General features: G+C 42.8%; 1 protein-coding gene across 1 annotated transcript; it reads right to left on the reverse strand.

Annotated features, from left to right (window-relative positions):
- Window positions 1–4: 4 nt before the first annotated feature.
- hcn3 (hyperpolarization activated cyclic nucleotide-gated potassium channel 3) lies at window positions 5–19,349 on the reverse strand (the record flags this gene model as incomplete). The annotated part of the gene is made up of 7 exons (XM_079998114.1): window positions 19,246–19,349; window positions 16,985–17,414; window positions 16,362–16,523; window positions 15,604–15,822; window positions 14,405–14,551; window positions 13,775–14,015; window positions 5–204 (listed from the first exon to the last, which is right to left on the reverse strand). Exons 1-7 carry the CDS (start codon window positions 19,332–19,334, stop codon window positions 5–7), a joined length of 1,488 nt encoding a protein of 495 aa, XP_079854240.1. The 5' UTR covers window positions 19,335–19,349.
- Window positions 19,350–23,697: the final 4,348 nt, after the last annotated feature.

The raw sequence follows: 23,697 nt of genomic DNA on the forward strand, positions 1-23,697 counted from the left end.
AGAATCATTTGAAGAGCGGCTCATGACTGGGCCGGCGTCCCACGCGGTCCAGTCTGTCGATGGCCACGCTCTCGAAGGCCTGTCTCATCAGCGGATGCTCCTCCAGGACCTCGTTGAAGCTGTCCACGCTCAGGGAGTAGAGGCGGCAGTATGTGTCGGAGCGGACGCTCGCCGTGCGCCGCCCACGAGTCAGCAGGCAGATCTCTGAGGAGAGTCATGTCAATGAATAAACAGGGATGTAAAAAATGCCGTTAGAAGGGAGTAGCACTAAAGGAGAGAATTTCATAAATTTTTACACACAAGTCTGTTTTACACTTTTATTTATAAGGACTTTTATTACTGTTTCTACTGTACGCCACTTTTATTAGAAATGCTGCAATTCTGTAACTGTGCTTGCTGTAGAATAACTGATACCTACAGTATTCGACTCACTAGTCACTAGTTACCATAGTGTTACTATTTACCATAGTGTTACTAGTCAGTGTAATGTTAGTAGTTACCTAGTGTTACTAGTTAAATTGTGTTACTAGTTAGCATAGTGTCAGAGGTCTTATTCAGCATTATGCTACTAGTCAGCATAGAGTTACTAGTAACATAGTGTTACTAGTCACCAGGTTACTAGTTAAATAGTGTTACTAGTTACATAGTGTTACTAGATATATAGTGTTACTTGTTATTATAGTGTTACTAGTCATCAAAGTAACTAGTCAGCCTTGTGTTACTAGATACTATAGTGTTCTAGTCAGCATAGTGTTACTAGATACTATAGTGTTACTAGTTACCATACTGTTATTAGTTACCAGTGTTACTAGTTACCATAGTGTTACTAGTAACCACCATGTTAGTAGTCAGCATAATGTTACGAGTTACCGTAGATTTACGAGTAACTTCAGCATGCTTGCAGGAGGAGATCAAACTGGCAGTGTTCAGATGACTAGATGACCTGCTCTTCCTCCTGATCCACTGTCCCTAGATAGGTGTTATTTCTTATCTCATTTCATGTATTATCTCTTTCTTGACTGCACTGTTACCTGGAATTAGTAAAGTGTTATCGTGTGGGTTAAAGTTTGGGTGTGTCATGAAGCTGAAGATAGCTAATGTTTTCCCTCCTAAATTTCCACTTTGTTCAAGTTGTAAATCTTGTGTTATATTGTATCGTCTTTTATGTGTCACGTTTTTATGCTGTGTATTTATGGAGTTACCGTTGTGTCTATATTATGCATTCAAACAGAATAGATTTGAGAGCAAAACTTGACACTGCAATCAAAAAACGTTTCATTGCAAGTAACATAAATTAGTGTTGTATGTAAAATGTATTCATGCAAATCAAAAACTGTATTTTGCAAATCCCAAACATTTGTTTACAAATCCCCAAATTTTGTTGGCGAATCCAAAAGTTGTGTTTGCGATTCAAAAAAGTTTTGTTTGCAAATCTAAAACATTTGCTTCCAGTTGAGCTGAATCTCGAATGTGGAACCTACACTGAAAGATGTAAGACATGTCTCTATTGGTCAGTCTCGATCGGAGCGACAGCTTGGAAACACTGGGTTTTGAAGTCCATGGCGAAGACGAGTCAATGCGCAGGTATCTAGATTGCTTGTGTTAAACGATCTGTGATGTATCTGAGATCTGCAATGGGTTAAAAAATAATAGTATTTCCGTCGGCCTGTAGCTGCTAGCTTAGCTCAATAGCTAGTCATGCGCTCGTTGTAGGTACGTTACGCTCCCAGGCTGCCTATTTGCCTGGGTGACGTTGTGCATGTAGCTTCTAGTTAATAGGACTATTTGTGCTGATATTAATACACGAGTATGGGAATGTGTTGTGTTATTGATGTTACTGGTGGTGAAATGGCTTGAAGACATAGCTAACCTGAGGTATTATGACCTTTTCCACTCAATAATACTTTCTCTTGTCTTGTCTCAGATCACAGGCCCAGGTAGGCTATTGCCTCGTCTCTTCAAATTCATGTATACATTTGGTCATAGCATTATCATTGTGGGAAAATCAGATAAAATATTACTTGTTCTCCAGTATTGTCCTGCAGAACTGTACAGGTTGTGCATGACCAAAATAAATTAATCAATAACATTTATGCTCTGTATGATCACATAACAATATTATGCACCTTAATATAAACACAGTATGATTTAAAAAATGATAGATGGAATTTCTTGCAGCCAATTCAAGTTTTATATTCTGAAGTGCAGGCTTAAAATTGTATGTGTATGTGAAACCGCTATCGCTTTTTGTTATCTTACTTCCATGCTTTCTGTTTCATGCTTTTCTTCTTAGTTTGTTTGACCTTGTTGCAGGAACCCAGGCAATGGTGGCTCCTGCAGAGCCAGGGATAAACTTACTTCTGTTATCAACAGGCAATCCATTGACTTTAAATACCTGTACTTTGTTTGATCTCAGGAGTTTCAGTTTGTTCAAGCTGGGGCAGTTTATATTGACCTTCCTGAGTGGTGGTAGACAGTCTAAGCAGTCTAAACCGTTGTCTGAAGTTGTCAGTGCTTATCTCTCGCAGACTTTTGTCCCTCCACTATTGGATGTTGTATCTGTGGTTGAATGGAGTGAGAGTGTGGGGCTAATCAAATCAAATCAAATCAAGGTTTATTGTTACATACACAATCATACACAGTACAGCGTGCAGTGAAATTCTGAGATGCCGGACAAATCAAAAAATTAAATAACGTATAATAGAATGAATATAACAATAGCATAGAAAATGAAACTACAAATAGATATCTGTAAAAATAGATAAAATACAACAAAAATTCAGATTTAAATTGTGAAAAAATCTAACATAAAATCAGCGTGGTTTGCAATGTTGGGTGTTTTCCAATCCCTCGTTCACAATTTCATCTTGGAAGTAAAAGACAAGCATCCCACTTGGTTACAAATCTTTTACCTGGACACAGCTTGGAATGACAAAGCAGAGACCTTTTTTTGGATTCTTCATGGATGGAGTTTGGAAAAAATGGTAAAATATGGTATGGTTAAATTAAAGTGTTTAGAAGGATGACAATTAAATGTCAACACACAATTTTAAAAATAAAGTGAAATGAGTAATTTATAAACAAACACAACACCAATCCACGTTTCCAACAAGTGGTGTGACTTGTAGTTTGATCACTACTCTGCTTAAATTCAATGACATATTGGGGCTTACCTGCTCTCATTTAGTTATTTCAGTGGCATAGAAGAGACCTGTTGAAATAAAAAAAAATGGAAATCAAGCTTGTTTCTAACACAGTAAAATATATAATGTCTTACCTTGTCTCTCTTTCAGAGAACGAGCTGATTGTAATGGAAAAATATTGAAGCCGAGATGATGAAACATGTTGAAACTGCTGAAACAATTACAACTGCCTTTGTGATCTATGTTTGTGACTATACCCTCAGCAACTGGCTTTGTGACACCCTCACAGTAACGGTCCTCGTGACCTACGCTATAAAAACCCCCCGAGCCAGCTAGTTCAGGGGAGATGAGTTGTGGAGTGCTCCCCCGCTGATTGATTTTCTATGCAATTAACTTAGACTAAGTGACAGTTGGTGTATTCTCTGTTTAATCTGAACTATCTTACCCCACGCAACTAGTGGCTAGAATTTCCAACACAATTCTTGGCGTTGTCGGCAGGATCTCTAACTCCAGATATCTGACCCAAGCTCCTTTGCAGGTTGAACCATACGGCCGTAGTCTGGCACCAGGGAAGCCTAAACTCGCCCGTGACGTAATCGAAACAGGAGGAGAAGCAGGCGCCTGAGTCATGCCGATCGGACAGCATCTAGGACATGAGATCCATGAACAAACCACGCACGTAAAGGTGAGATTGCAACAGTTGAATATACGTCGGGGACGTATGGTCTCGGTGTCTGGGACACGAGAAGGCTAAAAGGTTGTTTAACACCGATTGTCCTGGGGACAAGTTAAACTTCCCCCTGTCAGGGTCCTAAATGTAATTATTTAGATATCAAAGGGTCAGTGTCTGGGACACGAGACGACAAATAGAATCAATACAGGGAAGCACTGTAACTGTTAAAACGGTAAACGGACAGTATAGGAAAGTCTGGGTCTAAATTAAAGGACCCCTCCAAAATGGACGGGTCCAGCAAAAATTATGGTTGATAAAAATGCTGGGACAGAGCGCACAGCAGTGAGGACGAATATTGACAGAGCGACGGGCACGACCACTCAGCGGACCATCCAGGAAGAGATACACCAACCATACTACCAGCACCACACAGACCTCACAAAATGAAAATGGAAAAAATAATGCCTCGTGTGTATTTTTCCAATGATAACTGCAGCCACCGAGCTGCCCGTAATTACACTCTTGGTAATGGAACAAAAGTGAAAGTTTTTGGTAGATTCCGGGGCAGGGCATTTTGTCATACGGTTGTCTGAACTGACGCCGTCCTGGCACTGAATGGACAAACTATTTGTACCATCAGGGACGGCGGAACCAAGACGATGGAGCCTTTCACCATCCCCATTCTCGTGGAGGATGGGGAGGGAGAGCGCCCTGGCCGGTGAGTGAAACACTCGTTCATACGGTTCATACAGTTTGCCCTATCAATCTGTGCGGTCGAGCCTGAATATGTGCATTAGGTATTTCGGTTGTATGTAACAGGGCAGGAGTACATGTGGTGAATTTAGAAATTGATTGAGAAATGGATGGGCCAAGGTCAGTTACAACAGAATTATTACGACATGCTCATAGAGTATGTCCGGGAGGAGATCATGGAGGTCATGCCCGCAGAAGAACACGGCAGCAACCTAATCCAATATTTCTATGGTTTATTAATATGCTCCTCCAACCAGCAAGCCTGCTAGGCAGGGACAGTATTATTGCTAAAATATCTTGCAAAAATGGCCACAAAGTAAGCAAATCAAAACTACAAATAGCCCGTTCAGAAGTGACATATCTAGGTCACGTCCTCTCGGAAAAGGGAAGGAAATAGGCCCAGAGAGAGTGGAGGTGATTCTAAAAGTACCTCACCCTCGAACAAAAAAACAGCTAATGTAATTCTTAGGCTGCACCTGGCTACTGCAGGAGCTGGATAACTGACTATGCAAGACCGACACAGCCCGTTGAGGATATGGCCCACCGTCATGACCTGAGAGGCCAGGACAAAGTAAAATTGACTGACAACACAGACGGGGCATTTGAGGACATGAAAAAGTCCCTCAGCAAGACGCCGAAATTGGGTTTACCAAACCTAGACCAACCGTACACGATGACAGTGGATGAGAAGGGGGGGGTTTATGTCAGCGGTCCTTATGCAACTTCATGGAAATAAATTAAGGCCAATGGCTTATTACTCTCAACTAATGGATGCTGTAGCAAAAGCTCTGCCTATCTGTATGCGCTCTGTTGCCACTGCAGCAGCAGCGGTCACAGCATCCGCTAGTCTTGGCGGCGATTAGTTCCACATGCAGCCAAAAACAGCCTATCTGCATCCGGCCAGACAGCTCCACTATTCTTACATACTTTCACTTCCTCATATCACCCTTGAACGATGTACTGTGTTAAATCCAGTAACCCTCCTGTCTACGGAGGGGACAGGGAACCACATGACTGTGCAGCGGTGATATCAGAACAGACAACGCCCCGGCCAGAGTTTCTAGAAACACCCCTCCCCAACAGCGATCATATCTGGTATGTGGATGGCTCAGCCTCCCGAAACCCAGACACAGGGAAGTAGGCTAAGGAATAGTCCATGATTATGGCCTGGTAGAGTCAAACCAACTCCGACCTCACTTCTCTGCCAGGCAGAACTGTATGCCCTGAAATTAGCCTGCACCACGGCGGCAGGACATTTTCTTACTGTCTACATCGACGGCCAATATGCTTACCGGGTCGTTCACGACTTCGGTGCCCTGTGGAAGTTAAGGGGCTTTTTGAAATCAGACCGTAACTGAATACTAAACAAAGAACAGGTCAAGGTCATGCCCGGCGCACACCAGGACTGATCCAATTGCCCAAGGGACTGACCGGGCCGACAAAGCAGCAAAACATGCCGCACAGAAAAAGCAACCACACACACTGCAGGCACCAGCAGTAGAAACATTGTGGGAAAACCTCAAAGAATTCCCACAGAACGCAGGGAAACAAGAGCGCCGCTGGTAAATGGGATATGGGAGGGGCAAAATGGTAAGGCCTTCCTCTCAAAATGTTTATACGCTTATTATGCGAACTTGACACTTGGGAAGGACCATCTGTCAAAAGGGGGAATGGTGAGTGAAATACAGAAGCATTAGGATATAATGGTAGGGGGATTCACAAATTACTCTACAAAGTTTTGTAAAAAATGTTTCATTTGTATCATTAATAATATTAGTCGTACCCAACCAACGGTGACGTCCACGACACTGGTCCCGGATGCACCGTTCGACCACCTGATGATGGATTTCCTCACCCTCAACCCATGCCGAGGTAGACAACATTGCCTAGTAGTGATTGACGTATTTTCAAAATGGATGGAAGTATTCCCGATGGCCAAGGCCGATGCCGCAGCAGTAGCTAAAGCACCGATTACGGAGATCATTCCCAGGTGGGGGATTCCCTGGAAAATCTCCTCAGATAATGGCCCCCTCAATAAACAATAGAGTAAGTGACAATTGTATTCTTTGTTTAACCTGAACTATCTCACCCCCACACAACTATCTCAGTGGCTACAATTTCCACCACACTCTCAAGGGGTTACCCAATGAAGAACATCTTCCTCACTGAAAGTTCCAAATTATTGAAATGAACTACACAATGTACTGCAGTTTAACAAATGAATGAAATGGTACACGGCCAGATTGGTTGGTAGGTCTTGCAATCCGCAAAGCATGCCGGAGCAATCCAAAGGTTGCCGGTTCGATCCCCGGGTCCTCCTGCTAGTGTGCTAAAGTGCCCTTAGGCAAGATACTTAACCCCTAATAACTCCTGATGTTTGCGTCTAATTGCTTTGGACAAAAGCATGTGCTAAATGGCTCAAGTTCAAGAGATTATTTGTCACATACATACACATATGGTCGTACATATATGCAGTGAAATGTCATGCTCCCGGTGATTACCCACAAGCTCTATAAGCTCAAAAAATACTCTAATGTGCACACACGGTGCTCGCGCAGGCGGCCGCAAGGGGCGGCGCCACAATCGCCATTCTGGGTTCTATAATTATATAATAGAATTAATTGTCTGTGTTAAATATATTAAATATACATCTAAATCCTGATGATGTAAACATTTATACTTGTCCTTTAAACATACAGTTCTAGAGTATTGTCTATTACCTCTCATCTGACCTGTGAGATAAATGTAATTTTATGTTTATTTTAAAATCCATCAATCATAATAAAGACTTAGAGCCATCTTGAAATTGAGTTGAGCAACCCTATAAACAAAGACACATTAGGCAAGTTGACACACTACACTACGTCTTACACTGGTAATGTTCTTGTGTAGATTGGACACTGGACCTCACATGCCTAGATGCAGGCACATGGAAACTAGATGCTGGCAGATGGAAAATTAGTACAGAATTGTTAAACGTGTAGTGTGGAAGTTGACATTACGAGTTGTAAGGAGGAGCGTTGGTTGGGTTTCCCCGCCCACTCCCTTCTCTTAGTTCATCCTTCTTGTTGTCTCTTAAGTCTCTTAACAACAAGATGGATGACCTAAGACTCTGTTTATCATCACAATCAGCCATCCAGGAAAGTTGTGTTCTGATAATCAGTGAGACTTGGCTTCATCCTGGAACTCCTGACGCTGCTATTGAGCTAGCGGGCCGGGCTACTCACCGCAGTGACAGAACCGAGGCCTAAGGTAAACAATATGGGGAAGGCATGGTTGTTTTTACGAACAATCACTGGACTACGGATGCTACTGTTACTGAGAGACATTGCTCACCAGACCGAGAATGATGGTAGTTAAATGCAGACCCTACCATCTTCCAAGAGTTTTCTGTGGTTTTTACTACAGCTGTGTACTTAGCTCCGGAGGCTAAACCTAACTTAGAACTGGGCTACTTGCTAAATGCTATCAGCAAGCAACAGACCTCACATCCTTTTGGGGTTTTTATCGTGGCTGGTGACTTAAATCATGCCAATTTAAAGAAAGTACTTCCAAGTTTTGTGCAACATGTTAAATGCCCAACTCATGGGGAGAACATACTAGACTGTCTATTCTAACATTCCTTCCCCCCCCCCCCCCCCCCCCCTTAGACAGTCAGACCACCAGTCATTGTTGTTAATTCCAGCCTACGCACATTTGAGTATTTTTCGAGCTTATAGAGCTTGTGCGTAATCGCCGGGTGTCATGACATTTCACTGCATATATGTACGACCGTATGTGTACGTATGTGACAAATAATCTCTTGAACTTGAACATCCCGATCAGCAGAAAGCAGAGACCCACTACCAGAATTATTAAAACTTGGCCAGAGGGTGCAACTTTACAACTGCAGGACTGCCTTCAGAGCACTGACTGGAGTCTTATTTTATGACCAGGAACTAGAAGAGTATACTGCAGCAGGACTCTTTTACATCAGATGAGTGTGTCACCATCAACAAGCGCATCCATGTCTTTCCGAACAGAAACCATGGATGACTAAGGAGGTTCAGCGTCTTCTGAAGGAGCGGGACTTGGCCCACAAATCTGACAACAAAGAACTGTACAGCGCTGCCAGGCACAACCTTAAGCGGGACATTAGTTCAGCCAAAATATCCTTCAAGGAGAAAATTAAGGACCATTTCACCTCCAGGGATACAGCACGCATGTGGCAGGGAATACAGCACTTAACAAACTTCAGGGGCAGCGGGGACCCACTGACAGCTGCTAATACTGTACATCGCTGGCAGAGGCGCTCAACCACTTTTTTGTCCAATTTGAGAGCGGTCCGGATGAAAGAACCTCTCTCTAACTGGACCCTGCTGACCACCCACTTATCCTCCAGTTGGAGGAGGTACAGCGGGCCCTGAGAACTGTTAATGCTAGTAAGGCCGCTGGCCCGGATGAGATCCCAGGCAGGGTGCTCCGGGACTGTGCTCACCAGCTCGCTGGGGTATTTACAGACATTTTTAACCTTTCCCTAGCACACACCACTGTGCCAGCCTGCCTGAAAACCACTACCATCATCCCGGTGCCCAAGCAGACAAACATCATCTCCCTCAATGACTACAGTCCCATTGCTCTTACATCTGTAGTCTCCAAGTGCTTTGAAAGACTGGTCCTAGGTCACCTTAAATCGTCCCTCCCCCCCTCACTCGACCCACACCAGTATGCATATATGGCCAATAGATCTACAGAGGATGCCATAAACACTGTCCTCCATGCTGCACTACAACGCCTAGAGGATATGATATGATATCACCTAGAGGTCATATGTCAGAATGCTTTTGTTGGTTAAACCTCAGCTTTTAATACCATCACATCCGGCAAGCTGGTCACAAAAATGCTGGACGTGGGCCTCAGCAGTCAACTGCGTCAGTGGATACTTGACTTTCTCAGTGAACGCCCACAGACGGTGAGACTTGGACCCTACACCTCGACGACCCTGACCCGCACAGGAGTATGGCAGGGTTGTGTGCTCAGTCCGCCCCTCTATGCCCCGTACACTCAGCCGTGGTGTGGGCTCATCTCAAATGGGAACGAGGTTGCCTATAGAGATGAGGTGCACAGACTGTCTGAAAGGTGTGCCAACAAAAACCTCTCTCTGAACATTAATAAAATTAATAAAAGGAAATCATCACTGATTTCAAGCGACATAGAGTGGAGCTCAGGCCATTGGAAATAGGGGGAGAGGAGGTGGAGAGGGTGCCTAGTTTTTAGCATCATTAGTGAGGACCTTAAATGGACTGTGAACTCTGCTGCAGTTGTAAAAAAAGGCTCAACAGAGACTTTACTTCCTCAGAACACTTCCTCAGAACACTGAGGAAGGCCCATCTGTCTGCAAAATTGCTGGAGTCTTTCTACCGCTTTTCGGTAGAAAGCATACTGACTTACTGCGTAACTGTTTGGTTTGGGAACTGTTCGGCAGCTGACAGAGCAGCTCTCCAGAGGGTGATAAAAACAGCCCAGGGTGTCATTGGTCTCCCCCTGCCCCCTCTGGAGGACATTTACCAGTCCAGATGCTGCAGCAGGACCTGTAACATTGTGAAAGATATTATACACCCTTGTCACCACTTGTTCACTCTGCTGCCCTCAGGAAAACGGTATAGGTCACTAAAGACATGTACTGCCAGATTGAGGAAGTTTTTTTCCAACAGCAATCGTTGCACTGAACTCTGACTCCCTCTGCCAACCCCCCCTGTGACATCATAAAATATCAGTGTCACTATAGACGGAATGCCATAGGCACTTTTTTAATCTGCCATAACCCACTTTATATTTATACTTGTCTTTTTATATTGTGGGTGTGTGTGTGGGTGTGTCTGTGGGTGCATAGTGCGGGTTATGGGGAGGAAGGGTGGGAGAGAGTGTACATTAATGTAAATGTGAATCTATGGGTGGGTTTTGGGCAGTGCGGGAGGAAGTGTAAAAGCATGTGAATGTTTGTAGTTTTTTTGAATGAAGAGACACCGTAATTTCGTTGTATGTCCCACATGCAATGACAATAAAGGCATTGTGAGTTCTCATTAAGTCCTAACTCATTTACATTCTTCTTACACAAAATGTAAGTGTAACAACTGTAAGTGTAAGTGACTGACAACTTGATATGTATCAACTTTTGGCTGTTGCCCTGCATGCCATCCTCGGCTGCTGTACCTGCTTAAAGCAATGCTGCTCTGGTGGGCATGGGGGTCCCGCCGGCTCACCTGCGGGGCAGGCGGTTTGGGCAGGGTATCAGTCTGTCGGCGTGGGGCCTGGATCCGGGCCTGCGGTCCGTGCCTGGAGCCCGCAGCTAGGCTTCTGTGCCTGCGGCTGCGTTTTGTGCCTGCATTTGGGGGTGGGTTGTATGTGTGCGCCCCTGGGGTGCGGGGTCTCCTCGTGCTCCATTGGACTTAGTTATGCTCCTTGGGGCCGGGCGTGGGAGTTGCTTCACAGCCCTCCGGCCTCTGGGGACCCAGGGGTCTTCTGTGGCCACAGGGCAGGCTGCTTTCTACGTGGCTGCGGAGCTCGTGGGAGGCTTTGGGGCCCTTTCTGCTGCTTGGAGGCGCCATGACATAATATCGACCTTATACACCAGAACCAATTGGGATAAGTCATGTACACTCACCGGTGGACAACTTACACACATGCACACACACACACATACAGGCGGTCCCATCACATACACACACGCACACACCACCACACCTGCTTCGAGTGCACCCCAGCACCCTCCTGGTTGCGTTCCTCTCCTTTCCTCCCTCATTTACTGCCATTACTATGACAGGAAGGGGCCACATGACCAGTTGTAATTCCAGTTTTCCTGGACCTAATTAATTGTTTTTCAATACATGTTGTCGTCCAATGTGTCTCACCTATGGTAATTCTCCCCCTGTTAGAGTAGTGATCAGTTGTTTATAGACACAAACATGATAAATAGTTCTCCAAAGATGGGGATTAGTGGTTGTTCTCTATAACTAAAAACTGTGCTCTTGTCATCCTATAGGTCATCCACGGGACAGAGTTATTGCAGCAGTTCTTGATGATTTAAGAATTAATAAAGAGTTGCATTGCAGGTTGAGAACTTGAACTCCACTTGCAGACTATCTCTGTCCTAGATGCAATGGCATACAAATACTCTTTGTTGTATGCACAGCATACTGACAGCACACACATAAAAAAAAAAAGCAATGCTGCTCAATGGACCGTGGTGTGTCAAGGTACAAGGTGGATGCATCCATTGGTCATCCATACCATCCCAAGTGGGGATGGTAGCTCAGGAGGTAGAGCTGGTCTTCTAGTAATCTAAATGTTGCTGCTCCTGCTAGCATGCTGTAGTGTCCTTGAGCAAGACACTTAACCCCTAATTGCTCCTGATGGCTGCGTCCGTCGGTGTTTGAATAATTGTAAGTCGCTTTGGATAAAAGCGTCTGCTAAATGCAATCTGCAACATCTCCAATGGCATCACTGTCTTACATTGTTTGCATGTTGCTTTTGGCATAAGAGCAAATTCCTGCGCATCTGCTGGTAGTGGTGTTAAATCTAGCTCATCTTGGTGGGGCACTATATATAGCATCTGTTTTCCTTTTGATGACCGAACCAGTGTATCCCTCTGCCTCCAATGCAATTGCAGACGTTTTCCTCCATCCATTTCCGCCTTTAAAAGCAAGTAACACAGCAATTAAAATGGTGCATAACCCTAAACAATAGTGTATTTATGTTTTCCTCTATTGGATGAATAACTTGCTATTGGGAAATGTCATTAGTGATGACTTAAAGTGCACCTGCTACTTTGAAAAGAAGCCATCTGTCTTGAAGATCATTCATCTTCAGATATGTTGTCCTTAGTAAACTGGATAACTGATAAAAAAGGAAAGAAAAAATTAAACAGCTTGCATTTAGTATAGCTCTATTGCCACACAACCAATACTCTTGATACACTTTGGGAACAAAATATGTGTGCTTAAGTTCATCATACATCCCACCTTTGCAGGCGTTATGTCAGATGCAATTGGACAACATCCTCTTTCCAAGCCCTGTGTGCCTGAGCTCCAGCTCGCCAGATATGTGACCCACCTCATCATTTGGAAGAGAGAAATCAGAGCTTCAAAACAAGGTGTCACTTGTGCAAATCAAGCAAATATTTTAAACCTATGATTTGTTAATGACAACGGTGTGGCAAACGGTGATTCTGAGATAATCACCTTCAAAGTTTTCCCCACACTTGGCTTCAATCAGCCAGCTCCCAGAATGCAATGGATGGGGTTGTGTCAGTTTATCAAGTGGCGTCCACTTCTTCACAACATATGCTGGTCTGTGCCTTCTGACAGGGTGACTTTTGACTTTTTCCATTGTTTTAAATATCCAGGGAAGGATCTGTATGATTTTTAGAACAATGTTTATATTACAAATTGATTAAAATCAGTCGCATAACATTCTTGCTATTACCAAGACGGAGGTTATGTGTAAAGATACCTGCGCATTGAGTTTGTGTTTTCCTCCGCTCCCACTGTCTTCTCCATGCAGTTCAAAACTGGATGTTGACGAGCTTTCACTCTGATCGAGAGTGGCCAATAGAGACGTGTCTTACATATTTCAGCATAGGTCCCGCCCACAAGGTTCAGCTCAACAGAAAGCTTTTGGATTCGCAAACAAAAGTTTTGGATTTGCAAACAAAAGTTTTGAATTCGAAAATAAAAGTTTTGGATTCACAAACAAATGTTTTGGATTTGCAAACAAAAGTTTTGGATTCGCAAACAAAAGTTTTGGATTCGCAAACAAAAATTTGGATTCGCAAACAAAAGTTTTAGATTCAGAAACAAAAGTTTTGGATTCACAAACAACATTTTAGATTTGCAAGCAAAACTTTCGGATTCGCAAACAAAACTTTTTGATTCGCATTCATCATTTTAATCACAAATTTATTTTACTTGCAATAAAACATTATTTTAATTGCAGTGTCGATAGTTTTGCTCTTAAATCTATTTTTTGATTGCAGTGTGGAAAGTTCGGCTCTCAAACCTATTCTGTTTGATTGCATAATAAAGACACAAAACTAAGTACCTCCATATGTGTTCAGTGACATTGTCTAATTGCGGCTTTCTTGGTCAGCTCTCTTGTAAAAGAGAGGAAAACACGGAATCGTGGATCATGGATCAACAAATCATGGAGTTGGGATGACTTTGCTTACCCCCAAAATAGGCTCCATCACTGAGCTTCACGTCCTTTCCTCCACGTGGAAGCACGGTCACACAGCCGTGCTGGATAAAATACATTTTGCGACCAAGCGTTCCCTCTCGTATGATCAAATCTCCCGGCTGGAAGACTTCAAACTGCAGCTTGGTCAAGATCACTGTCACAAAGTGAGGGTCGGTGTTGGCGAACAGTGGCATATTGGCCACCAGACCACGACAGTTAAAGCTGACGATTTCCTGGTGGCAGAAATGAACAGCAAAATGGGCCAATGAAATGGATTAACATGCTAAACCAGCATGCAATAACACGGTCAGGATTGTATAGATTGTATGGATGAATCTGTCTGTTGGTGTCACATGTTAGAGATGTGTACGTGTGTGCGCAATAGAACAGTGTTTCCAACCGTTTTTCTGCCACATCAAACTTTTTTACAATTAAATACTCCTATGGCACTACACCATTGTTCTGTTAACAACTAAAAACATCCAAAACATGTAGAACTGTGCTTATTGCAGCTTAGGAGCTGCTATTCTGTCTGGAACCGATGAATTTGATGATGATCGCAATTTGGATCTTGCAACACAGGAGCTAATTCCATCCTTAATAAGCAGATCAATAGACACACCTCTTTGAGTGGATCACTGAGCTCTCCTAGGATGCTGTCCTCGTCAAACATTTTGCCTTGGAATCGATGTTCGTAGTAATCGTGAATTCTCTGCCGCACGTCCGCCGGCAGTTTATGAAAGGACATGTACTGCTCCACCTGCTTGTACTGAAAGCACATCAAACCCAAAGACGCAGGGTCAGGTCACTTCACAATAGAAATATGTATTTAAATCCCACCTAGAATCAGCTGTGGGTTATGTCAGATGTCAGGTTGAGTCACGTTCAGTACCACATATTTGTTTTAATGATAATTATTCATGAGCAGAAATATTGTGCACTCCGTCCACTCGGTTTCAGAATAACCCTTTTTGTTTTTCAGTGGATTACGGACTTCATTTGTAATGGCCATTAGTGAACAGTGATCCCAAACAAAGGTGATGCAATTTGTACATCCGTCCTGCTTTATCTTGTGAAAAGCCCCAAAAAAGGGTCAAGAGAAGGACAGAGGACAAAGCCGATTACAGTCCATGTTATATTTATTACGTACTTATAGATTTCTGGGCATTTGGCTTCGGTTTGCACAAAGAAATGGATGAAAATTTGGGTTTTACAAACGTGCACGTGGCGCTCACACTGGATTACATTGTTACACATTTGAGACGCCCTGTCTGTTCATGGAACATTAACAAGAATATTGAGAACATTTCCCAATCAAAACATGAGATAAAATAAGATAAAACTTTATTTATCCACAAAGAAGATGGAGATAGAAAATGAAATATGATATAAAAAATAACGTGTACCAATCTATCCACATGCTTACCTCACAACAAATCCGTAATTGTATCCGACAGTCGGATCGTCCCCTTTGTAGCTGTCGGATGAACTACGTCTTGGTTTCACTTCGCAAAATATGTTGTGACAGATAGTTAATATGGCGACATCTAATGTTAATAATAATTAAGGCTAACAACGTCATTATTTTATATATGAGATTTATTTAGTTTTAAGCCGAATTCCAATAAAAAACTTGATACCTAAATTCCGGTCATAATGTTGGACTGAAACTTGACGCCATCTGCCTGTCTGCCATAGGAATGAATACTTCCAGTTTGTTCTTGTCATATCTCGTATTCAGCGTGACACAGGCAACAGAGATAATACGGAGTAGCACTGTGCTCCCTAGTAGAAGTGAGGCCCATGTTCCAAAACGGATACCTTTTCTTGGTACTGGCGGCGGGACGCGTCCAGGGACTGGACCAGGTTGGTGGCGTGGCCCAGGAACATTGCGTAGCACGTGGCTCCGACAATCATGCTCATGATGGTGAGCCACACGTCGCTCATGCCCTCCGGTGGGTGGGCACCGTAGCCGATGCACAGCATGTGGCTCATGGCCATGAACAGCGAGTAGGAGTACTGGATGTGCCACGTGGCGTTCTGACGAACAAGCACAGAAGACAACAAAGACAACAAGGTTTGGGTTTATATCAATAAAGACATTTATACAGTATAAGATATGACATGGAATATAGGGGGATGGATGGATGGATGATAGATAGATAGATCGCAACTCACATCCATACGGGCAATAACAACAGCATTAGAATGAAAATATTTTAACAAAATGGCAATATATAATATTGCTCAAAGGATGGAACAATATTCAATAAACTAAATGATGAACCAAAATTACCAAAAAATAACAAAGATAAACAATAAAAATGAACTTAAGAAGAGATGACAAATATGTGGTGTAACAAACCTAATCACAAACTAGAGGATAGATGGTATAGATACATTTTCCATGAACTATACTTTTTTTTTTTAACAATAACTTGACTTTCTTTTGTGATGATGTGAATGCTGAACCGGTTCCTCTTAAAATGTAATTAAAATGAATTAAATTTATATTTATTTATATTAATTGTATTTATCTATTTAATTTTGTATTATTTAAGTGCAAAGAGTGCGCTTACTGCCATGTTGTTCTTGGACACCCAGCAGTCCGGAGGGAAGTCCTGCAACATGGGCACCATGAAGGTCATGCAGCCGTCCCAGTGGCACAGCAGCAGCATCATGCCGATCAGGTTGACGATACGCACCACGGCACTGGCCAGGTCATAGGTCATGTGGAAGATCTGTCAGAGACACACGCACAATGAACGATGAAGTATGTGCATGATACTGGAAAGTATTTTTTCCCATCATACCTGAAATAATATTGTTTACTAATCAGGAGCTTTAGCTGGATTGGATTATCTCCCGGGATGAGAGGTAACTGTGGTACAAGTCAGCTGTGCACACGCACGCACACACACACACACACACACATACCGACACACTCACTCATACACACACATATACTGTATATACAGTATATACGTATATATACTCCATTTACCTCTGATCCCAGTATAAATAAATATATATATAAATTTAAATATATATATATATATATATGTATACACACACACACACACCCTGGCTCTATCTTTAGCATGCAGGATACATAACAACACAACATCAGATCATCACCACTTTTTACTTTGTCATTCATTTGGGATAAGAGTCAAGTGCCTCCTCATCCTCATTATTTTACCTCCTCCCACTGATGGATGTATCGGATGAGGCGAGAGAGACGGAGAAGACGCAGCAGACTGAGGATCTTGGTGAAGCGCACGATGCGGAGGGCGCGAGCCGTGCGGTACACGTCCGAAGACTCCAGCCGGGATTCCAGGTCCACGATGAGGAAGATGTAGTCGACAGGGATGGAGGAGATAAAGTCCACCAGGAACCAGGAGCGCAGATACTGCGCCCTGATCTCCTTGGGATCCAGGACAGTGTGGCAGTCCTCTCCCAGGATGCCCGTGCGGAAGTTGAACACCAGGTCCATCAGGAAAAGAGTGTCGGAAATAACGTTAAAGGTGATCCAGGGTGTGGTGTTCTGGTCCTCGAAGAAGGTGATGCCCCACGGCAGTATCACCAGATTGCTCATCATCAAAAGGAGCATAACTATGTCCCAATAAAACCTATGCATGGAGGTAGAGGAGGTAAGGCCGTGAGATGGTTACACGTTTTTCAACTGCATTGGAAATGTTTTGCATCAAGTCATACATCATGATTTTACTTTCACCTTTAAAGCACAGCAGTGCCATGTTTTGGGAAGGGCATGGCGCTGGCACTTACAGGGTAGACTACTCACACCTGGATTTATTGCCCAGGCAGCTAGGGTAAAAAATGAGAACTCCCTCAAGACCTTTAATCAAATGTATTTCTACACCCTTTCTACGGCAGCAGGGGGAGCTCCTTTTTGTTGCACGGTCAGTGAGGCATTTTGGAGCGACCTGCGTTCTAAAAAACCCTCCCTGTCATTGGAGGTACCGTGTCGCTGAGGATAAATGAAATGTGCAACTTCTTGCTCTGTATACAGCCAAGCAGTTGAGCAATCAAATGCTGAGAGGAGTGCTTCCGTATCACTGGAAATATCTGGCCCCTGGCGCTCCGTCTGCTGCATCAGGCCCGCTGGCCTCCCGTTCTCCGCTGCCTTCATCACTTTTTGTCCCGTGTCACACAAGCTGCATTGTCCTCAGGGTCTCCAGTGTCTGGGTGGGCATCAGGTTAGGGTTTCCTTAGGTGTAAGGCTTTCCAGTTGAGTGTCAATCACTTGTGTGCTCTCTCTCTCTCTCTCTCTCTCTCTCTCTCGCTCTCTCTCTCTCTCTCTCTCTCTCGGTGGAGAATATGAACCAGCTTTTCTTTTAATTACCTGCGACCTTCAGTAAGTGCCATTTGAGCCCTGTAAGAAGACAAGCCTTTTCTTTGGCCAATCAGTGCGTGGTTGCAGGAAACAAAAGATTATCTCCCTATTTTTCTTTAACATATCTGTTCCTTCAGGCTTCAGCGCCCCATATCCAGTGAGTTTACATTGCTGTTAACCTGGCTCCTCATTGTTCTACTCGTGTTGCCACGGATGCGGAAACAACTCCAAACGCTATGGCTCTATATCACACTATATGAGGGTGGGGGAGAGACCAACGTGCCGTTCTTTCACTCATCCACTTTAAAGGAAAGTTACAACATAAGGTTGAAGGAAGTCTGATCTACATTAATCCCATCCTCATCTGTCTCTGTATTTATGACATAATAAAGCAAGATTGGAATTATGGGGATTGTTATGGGCAATAATCCCTCTGCGCGGCTTATCCCTCTGTCTGCCATAGCCCTCCCCGATGTTTAAAAAATGTTTAATTTTGATGGCAGCAATTATTGGAGGCTGAGCCAACAGATTGTCCACTATTCCACTGTGTCCACTGCGAAGACACAGTTCTCTGTCGGTCCAAAACCTGAGCAAATCCTCCAAATGTGAAGCAAAGTAGAAATAATGCATTCTGGTTAGTTTCAAACGTTGTCATTTGATGGATGCTTTATAAAAATAAAATCAGTATTTAAATCTATTAACAGATAGACATGACAGACAGACTGCAAGGGTTGTGTTAATCCAGATGATCTCGCTCTATATACTGTATCACTCATCAAATCCCTTCATCTCCTTATCATGTTCTACAGACCATGACACCAGCTGCTATAGCGGCCTGTCCTTAAAAATAACTCAGCTGAGTGAGAAATTGCATGCTTTCAAGGGGGGTAACGGAAAGATCATTAATCTAGTGGGATGGAGGGGGTCATGGTGTTGACTAGGACGTGTTACTGACTCAGCAATTTGTGTGTGTGTGTGTGTGTGTGTGTGTGTGTGTGTGTGCGTGTGTGTGTGTGTGTGTGTTAATAAATAAACATGCAAGCATGTTCCATTAACACGAGAAAGACTATATGCAACGTTGGAAATAGTCCTATTTTCTGTGTTACCTGAAGTCACTGTAGGGGTGGATAATCCATACTCCGACCGATTTGACCCTGGCTTGCTCATCAGCTACTCCTTTATGACTCCCAAACATGCGCAGGGAGAACTTGTTGACCCCTGGCTGCAGCAACGAGCCCAGCTGCCTCTGGAAGTAAGTGTCCACAGACTGCGCATCGTCCTGGGACACCGCAGCCTCTCCTCCCTTGGAGCCTGCGTTGGTGCTCGTTACGTCTGGTTCCTCAGTCACCAGCAGGTTGTCAGGGTCGGCTGTATAATCGTCGTTGTGCGTCTGGACCAGGGAGAACAGTGTTTTGGTCACATCGCTGCCCAGGTCCTTCTTCTGGGAGGATTGGGAGGCAGATCTCCAGCTGGAGAAGCGAAAGCTGCTCCAGCTGCGGAACCTCGGTGGCAGTGTCTCACGAGCAGGGCTCTCCCTGACACTCTTCAGCCCATCTACACTTCTGGAGGGGCTGGCCATGTCTTTCTCTTGTTGGATCAAAAACGTTTAGGTGTACGGTTGTCTTAATTCCCTTTGCGCAGGCTCACTTAGGCATAAGACTGACTTCGGATTTCATCTTCCATCTGTGGTACCAGGACTATTTCCAAATTAATCCATAAATTAAATCCATTTTAAAGTAAAATCCATTTTAGAGTACCACCTGCTCCCATAGCAGCATAGTTTATAAGCATCCTGAGCACCTGCGTCCTGCACGCCCTGCTTGCGTCCTGCATGCCCTGTGTGCTCTGTGCGTACTGCTCCAGCAGCGATGCGTGCCTTTGAGCCACCTCTCCAGGGGACAAGTCACATGAACGAGAGGGCTTACAGTGCCTTAATCGGCTTGTAAACGCCGTCCACTCTCCTCTCTCATACTCTTTTAAATGACCAGTTTAGCATTTGAGAGAGTTTACCAACTAAATAAAGCCTCTAAAAATACATTTTAAAAAGGTAATTAAGTATTTTAAAGGGAGAACAAACAATGACTACTGTAGTGTGCTGGTTCGACCCAGACTTGTCCAATCTGTCATTTAAGCAGCAGGAGTGCCTGGCAACGTTGGTCTACCCTTGGTATTTCAAGTGACTGGAGATGCTGAAACAAAATTTATAGCGCATCCGTACGATCATCTGGAGACCAAGATGATCGTAAGGATGTACTATAGATTATATTTCAGCATCTCCAGTCCCCCATTTTGCAAAGTGCCAGGTATCAGGTTCACATTCACAGCAGTGACTCAACAGGGAGACTACACCTGAGAAGCTGTGGTGATAATGAGGCCACTGGATTGCTGGGTCACAGGTGCATGTTTACAGTGCACCCAAGTCATATTGCTATGAATAAATACAAGCAATGCAAGACGCTATGGTGTTCAGTGATTTTCCTAGTTTGTCTTGAATCGTATTTAATCACAGGTGCACACACAGATAGAAAGAGAAGGAAAAAACTCTATTAGACATGCAATAAGTGATGAGCAACATACCATTGTGAAAACTATCATGCAATGGATTAAACTATGCCTATGTTAATTGAATGATAGTTTAGTAATAGTTTTACAAAAACTTAAGAGACTTATGGTGGATTTATAGATGGCATTGTTTCGTGCTGTTACAAAGTCACTGTGTTCTCAATGTAACACCAATTTTTGCCAATGTTCGGATAATTTGTGAAATTGTATCAGTAGTTCTTGAAACAAATTTGGATTGGAATGAATCAATCTTGCATGACAGTACGCATGAAACATTCCCATTTCAACCAGATGTCAACCATTGATCATAAGTTCTAATTTGTCATAATTGGAGTCACATTAGCAGGCACAAGGCAGGAATTATAAGTTAGTATTGTTAAATTAATTGACTAAATGTACCGAAAAAGTTTTAGAAAATGAAGAAATTAAAAATAAACCAATCAATAGTTAGATACAATAGATACTGAAACTAAATACAATGTGTGTCATGAAGGCCCACAACAAACAAATGATAATTTGAGAACAAATTCATTCATTCATTCATTTTGTGTCCATGTGCAAACTGTATTGTGTATTCTGGATCTTGTTCTTAAGAACTGCTGTTAAACTCATAGTATTAATATTCACTTATTTCTTGAGTCTTCAAACTGTAAATCATCCAGATTTTTTCATTAGTATTTTTTAGCGGTATTTTTCTTCAGTCCTTTTTGATAATATTGTGACTGACTTTGAGGACTGGATTTTTGGACAATGGCTTCTTTATTGTCTTCGATTTTCAGCAATTTTTTGGCATGATAGCAAACAATTCTAACTTTGTAATTACTTTGAATAACAATAATAATAAATATGTGTTATTTTATAAATATGATAAATACATGTTAGTTGTAATTACTACTTCATTCTGTTTTTTGGTTAATAATCTACAATTGGAAAATTCAGTTTACAGATTACTTGTCTATATTGTAATAGGGACATATATGGAACTTTAACATTCATTTGGCATTAGTGGTCACGAGTTTTTGTGGACAACTTTTTTTTATATTTCTCATTAATCTGGCAAAGTAAAGGGGACCAAAGAGATAAAATGACAATCAAACAGATCCACGAATATCTATTGTGTAAGAAAGTACATAAATATACACGAAAACGCATAGTTTGTGATCTCGAAACAACTACGGAGCGACGGAGTCTACACCGTACACTGGACACGGTCTGAATGGACATTCTGAAGGAGAACCTGCACATTTATAGTAAACAGTATGATGAAGTCATAAACGTCTTACTGTAAATCTCATCTCATTCATTTTGATCATGAATAGTGGCATGTCAGTAAAGCATAACCAGCTAAATACTTGAGATCAAAAGTTCACTAATACCTGCTCCGTATGTGGATCGATTTGGATGAAACTTAAACCACGAGATGCTTGTGACATACCGGTTTAAACGACACCACAACCATGTTCGTAGCTTATGATTTCTTTCGTAATTTGCTCAGTTTTTCACAAATTTCTGCTCTGTATGTGAATCGATTTCGATGAAAATACGAAGTGTTTGTGATATACAAAATGTAAATTGTGCTTGTAGCATCTGCCGTTCTTCTGTTCCAATAGTTTTCGATTTCAAAATTCATACAATTTTCCCCGAATAATATCAATAGCTAAATATAGCTGCAGGCAGCAATACAGAGGGTCCAGGTTAGTCGTGTTAGTTACCAATGACAGTTTTCTGAATTCCCGCGAAACACTGTATTACTTCCTACTGACACAAATTACAAATTTCCGAGTTGGAACACACAATGGAACACAGCATCAGTTGGTGCTGTCGCTCGTCTTTACTCGGCGCAGCTCCTCTGCGAAGCAATCAATACCAAACACACCGCCCAAGGTGCCCCTTGCGATAAAAACCCATAATCACAATCTGCAGATATATAATAATTTGGATGATGATGTCAGCATTCTGTTCCACCACACCATGCATTCTACCTGCTCCACTAACTCCAGTTCCTTCGCTTGGCTACTTCCAGTATGTCGGCTCTGCATCCTAGAGAAAAATGTTTTTTAACTAACTCCTGCTCTAAATATAGATCGATGTGAATACTTTGACTAGAATATATTAAGATTAATGTTATAACTAACTACATATAACAGACATATAACCAAATTAATTGAATGGAACACAATCTAATGTTATAATGACAAGAAATCTGGCTTTAACTATGAAATATAACGTTTATTGTAGACTACAGCACCTTACAGAAAGTTCCTGGTAAATTACTGGGATAACCTTTCAAGTACCCCTAGTGAGTTTCAGTATTCACACATGCAGCTACATTCAGGAACATTCCCGTCTTGAGTCTTTTCACACATGCCATGATAATGCAGGAAGAGATCGAACAAGGGATAGTGAGGCCCAACATGATGACGAGCTGAGCACACGCACTTGCTCCCACGAATGTTAGATGGCTAAGTATGTTATAAGTTTATTGAAATGCAGTGTCAATCCCTGAGTGGGCTTTATAGAATACATAACTACTATGCTTTTCATATACTTTTACAAAGCTTTCTTTAACAACTCACAGGAAAGTGTAACGTATATTAAATACAAATAACTGCATACTGTACAACTTAAAGGGGGACTGTGGCGGACAAAGGGGCCTGGTCAAGCACCGGCTGCGGACGACAGGATGGTTTCTCTCCCGCAGTCGCCAAGCTGCCTCGAATCGGCCTATTTGTCTTTCTTGCAGAGGGGATCAGCACATGGGCTCGTCAGCAGCCCAGCAGTGGAACACCATTCCTCCTGTGCCCGAGATGATTATTATCCACCTCATTATTATAATAATCATCGTTTTGGTATATAAACTTGTGGCCAGTATACCTTATTGTTTAAAGTGACAATAAAAACTCTCGCCATATAGGCGCACCACAGCCAGAAAGGGGACGGCATTTGGCAGATGTGCGTAAATGGTGCACTGCGTGTCCTGAGTGCCAGTTAGTCAA

This window comes from Zeus faber (assembly GCF_960531495.2).
Source record: "Zeus faber genome assembly, chromosome: 1".
Lineage (NCBI taxonomy): Eukaryota > Metazoa > Chordata > Actinopteri > Zeiformes > Zeidae > Zeus > Zeus faber.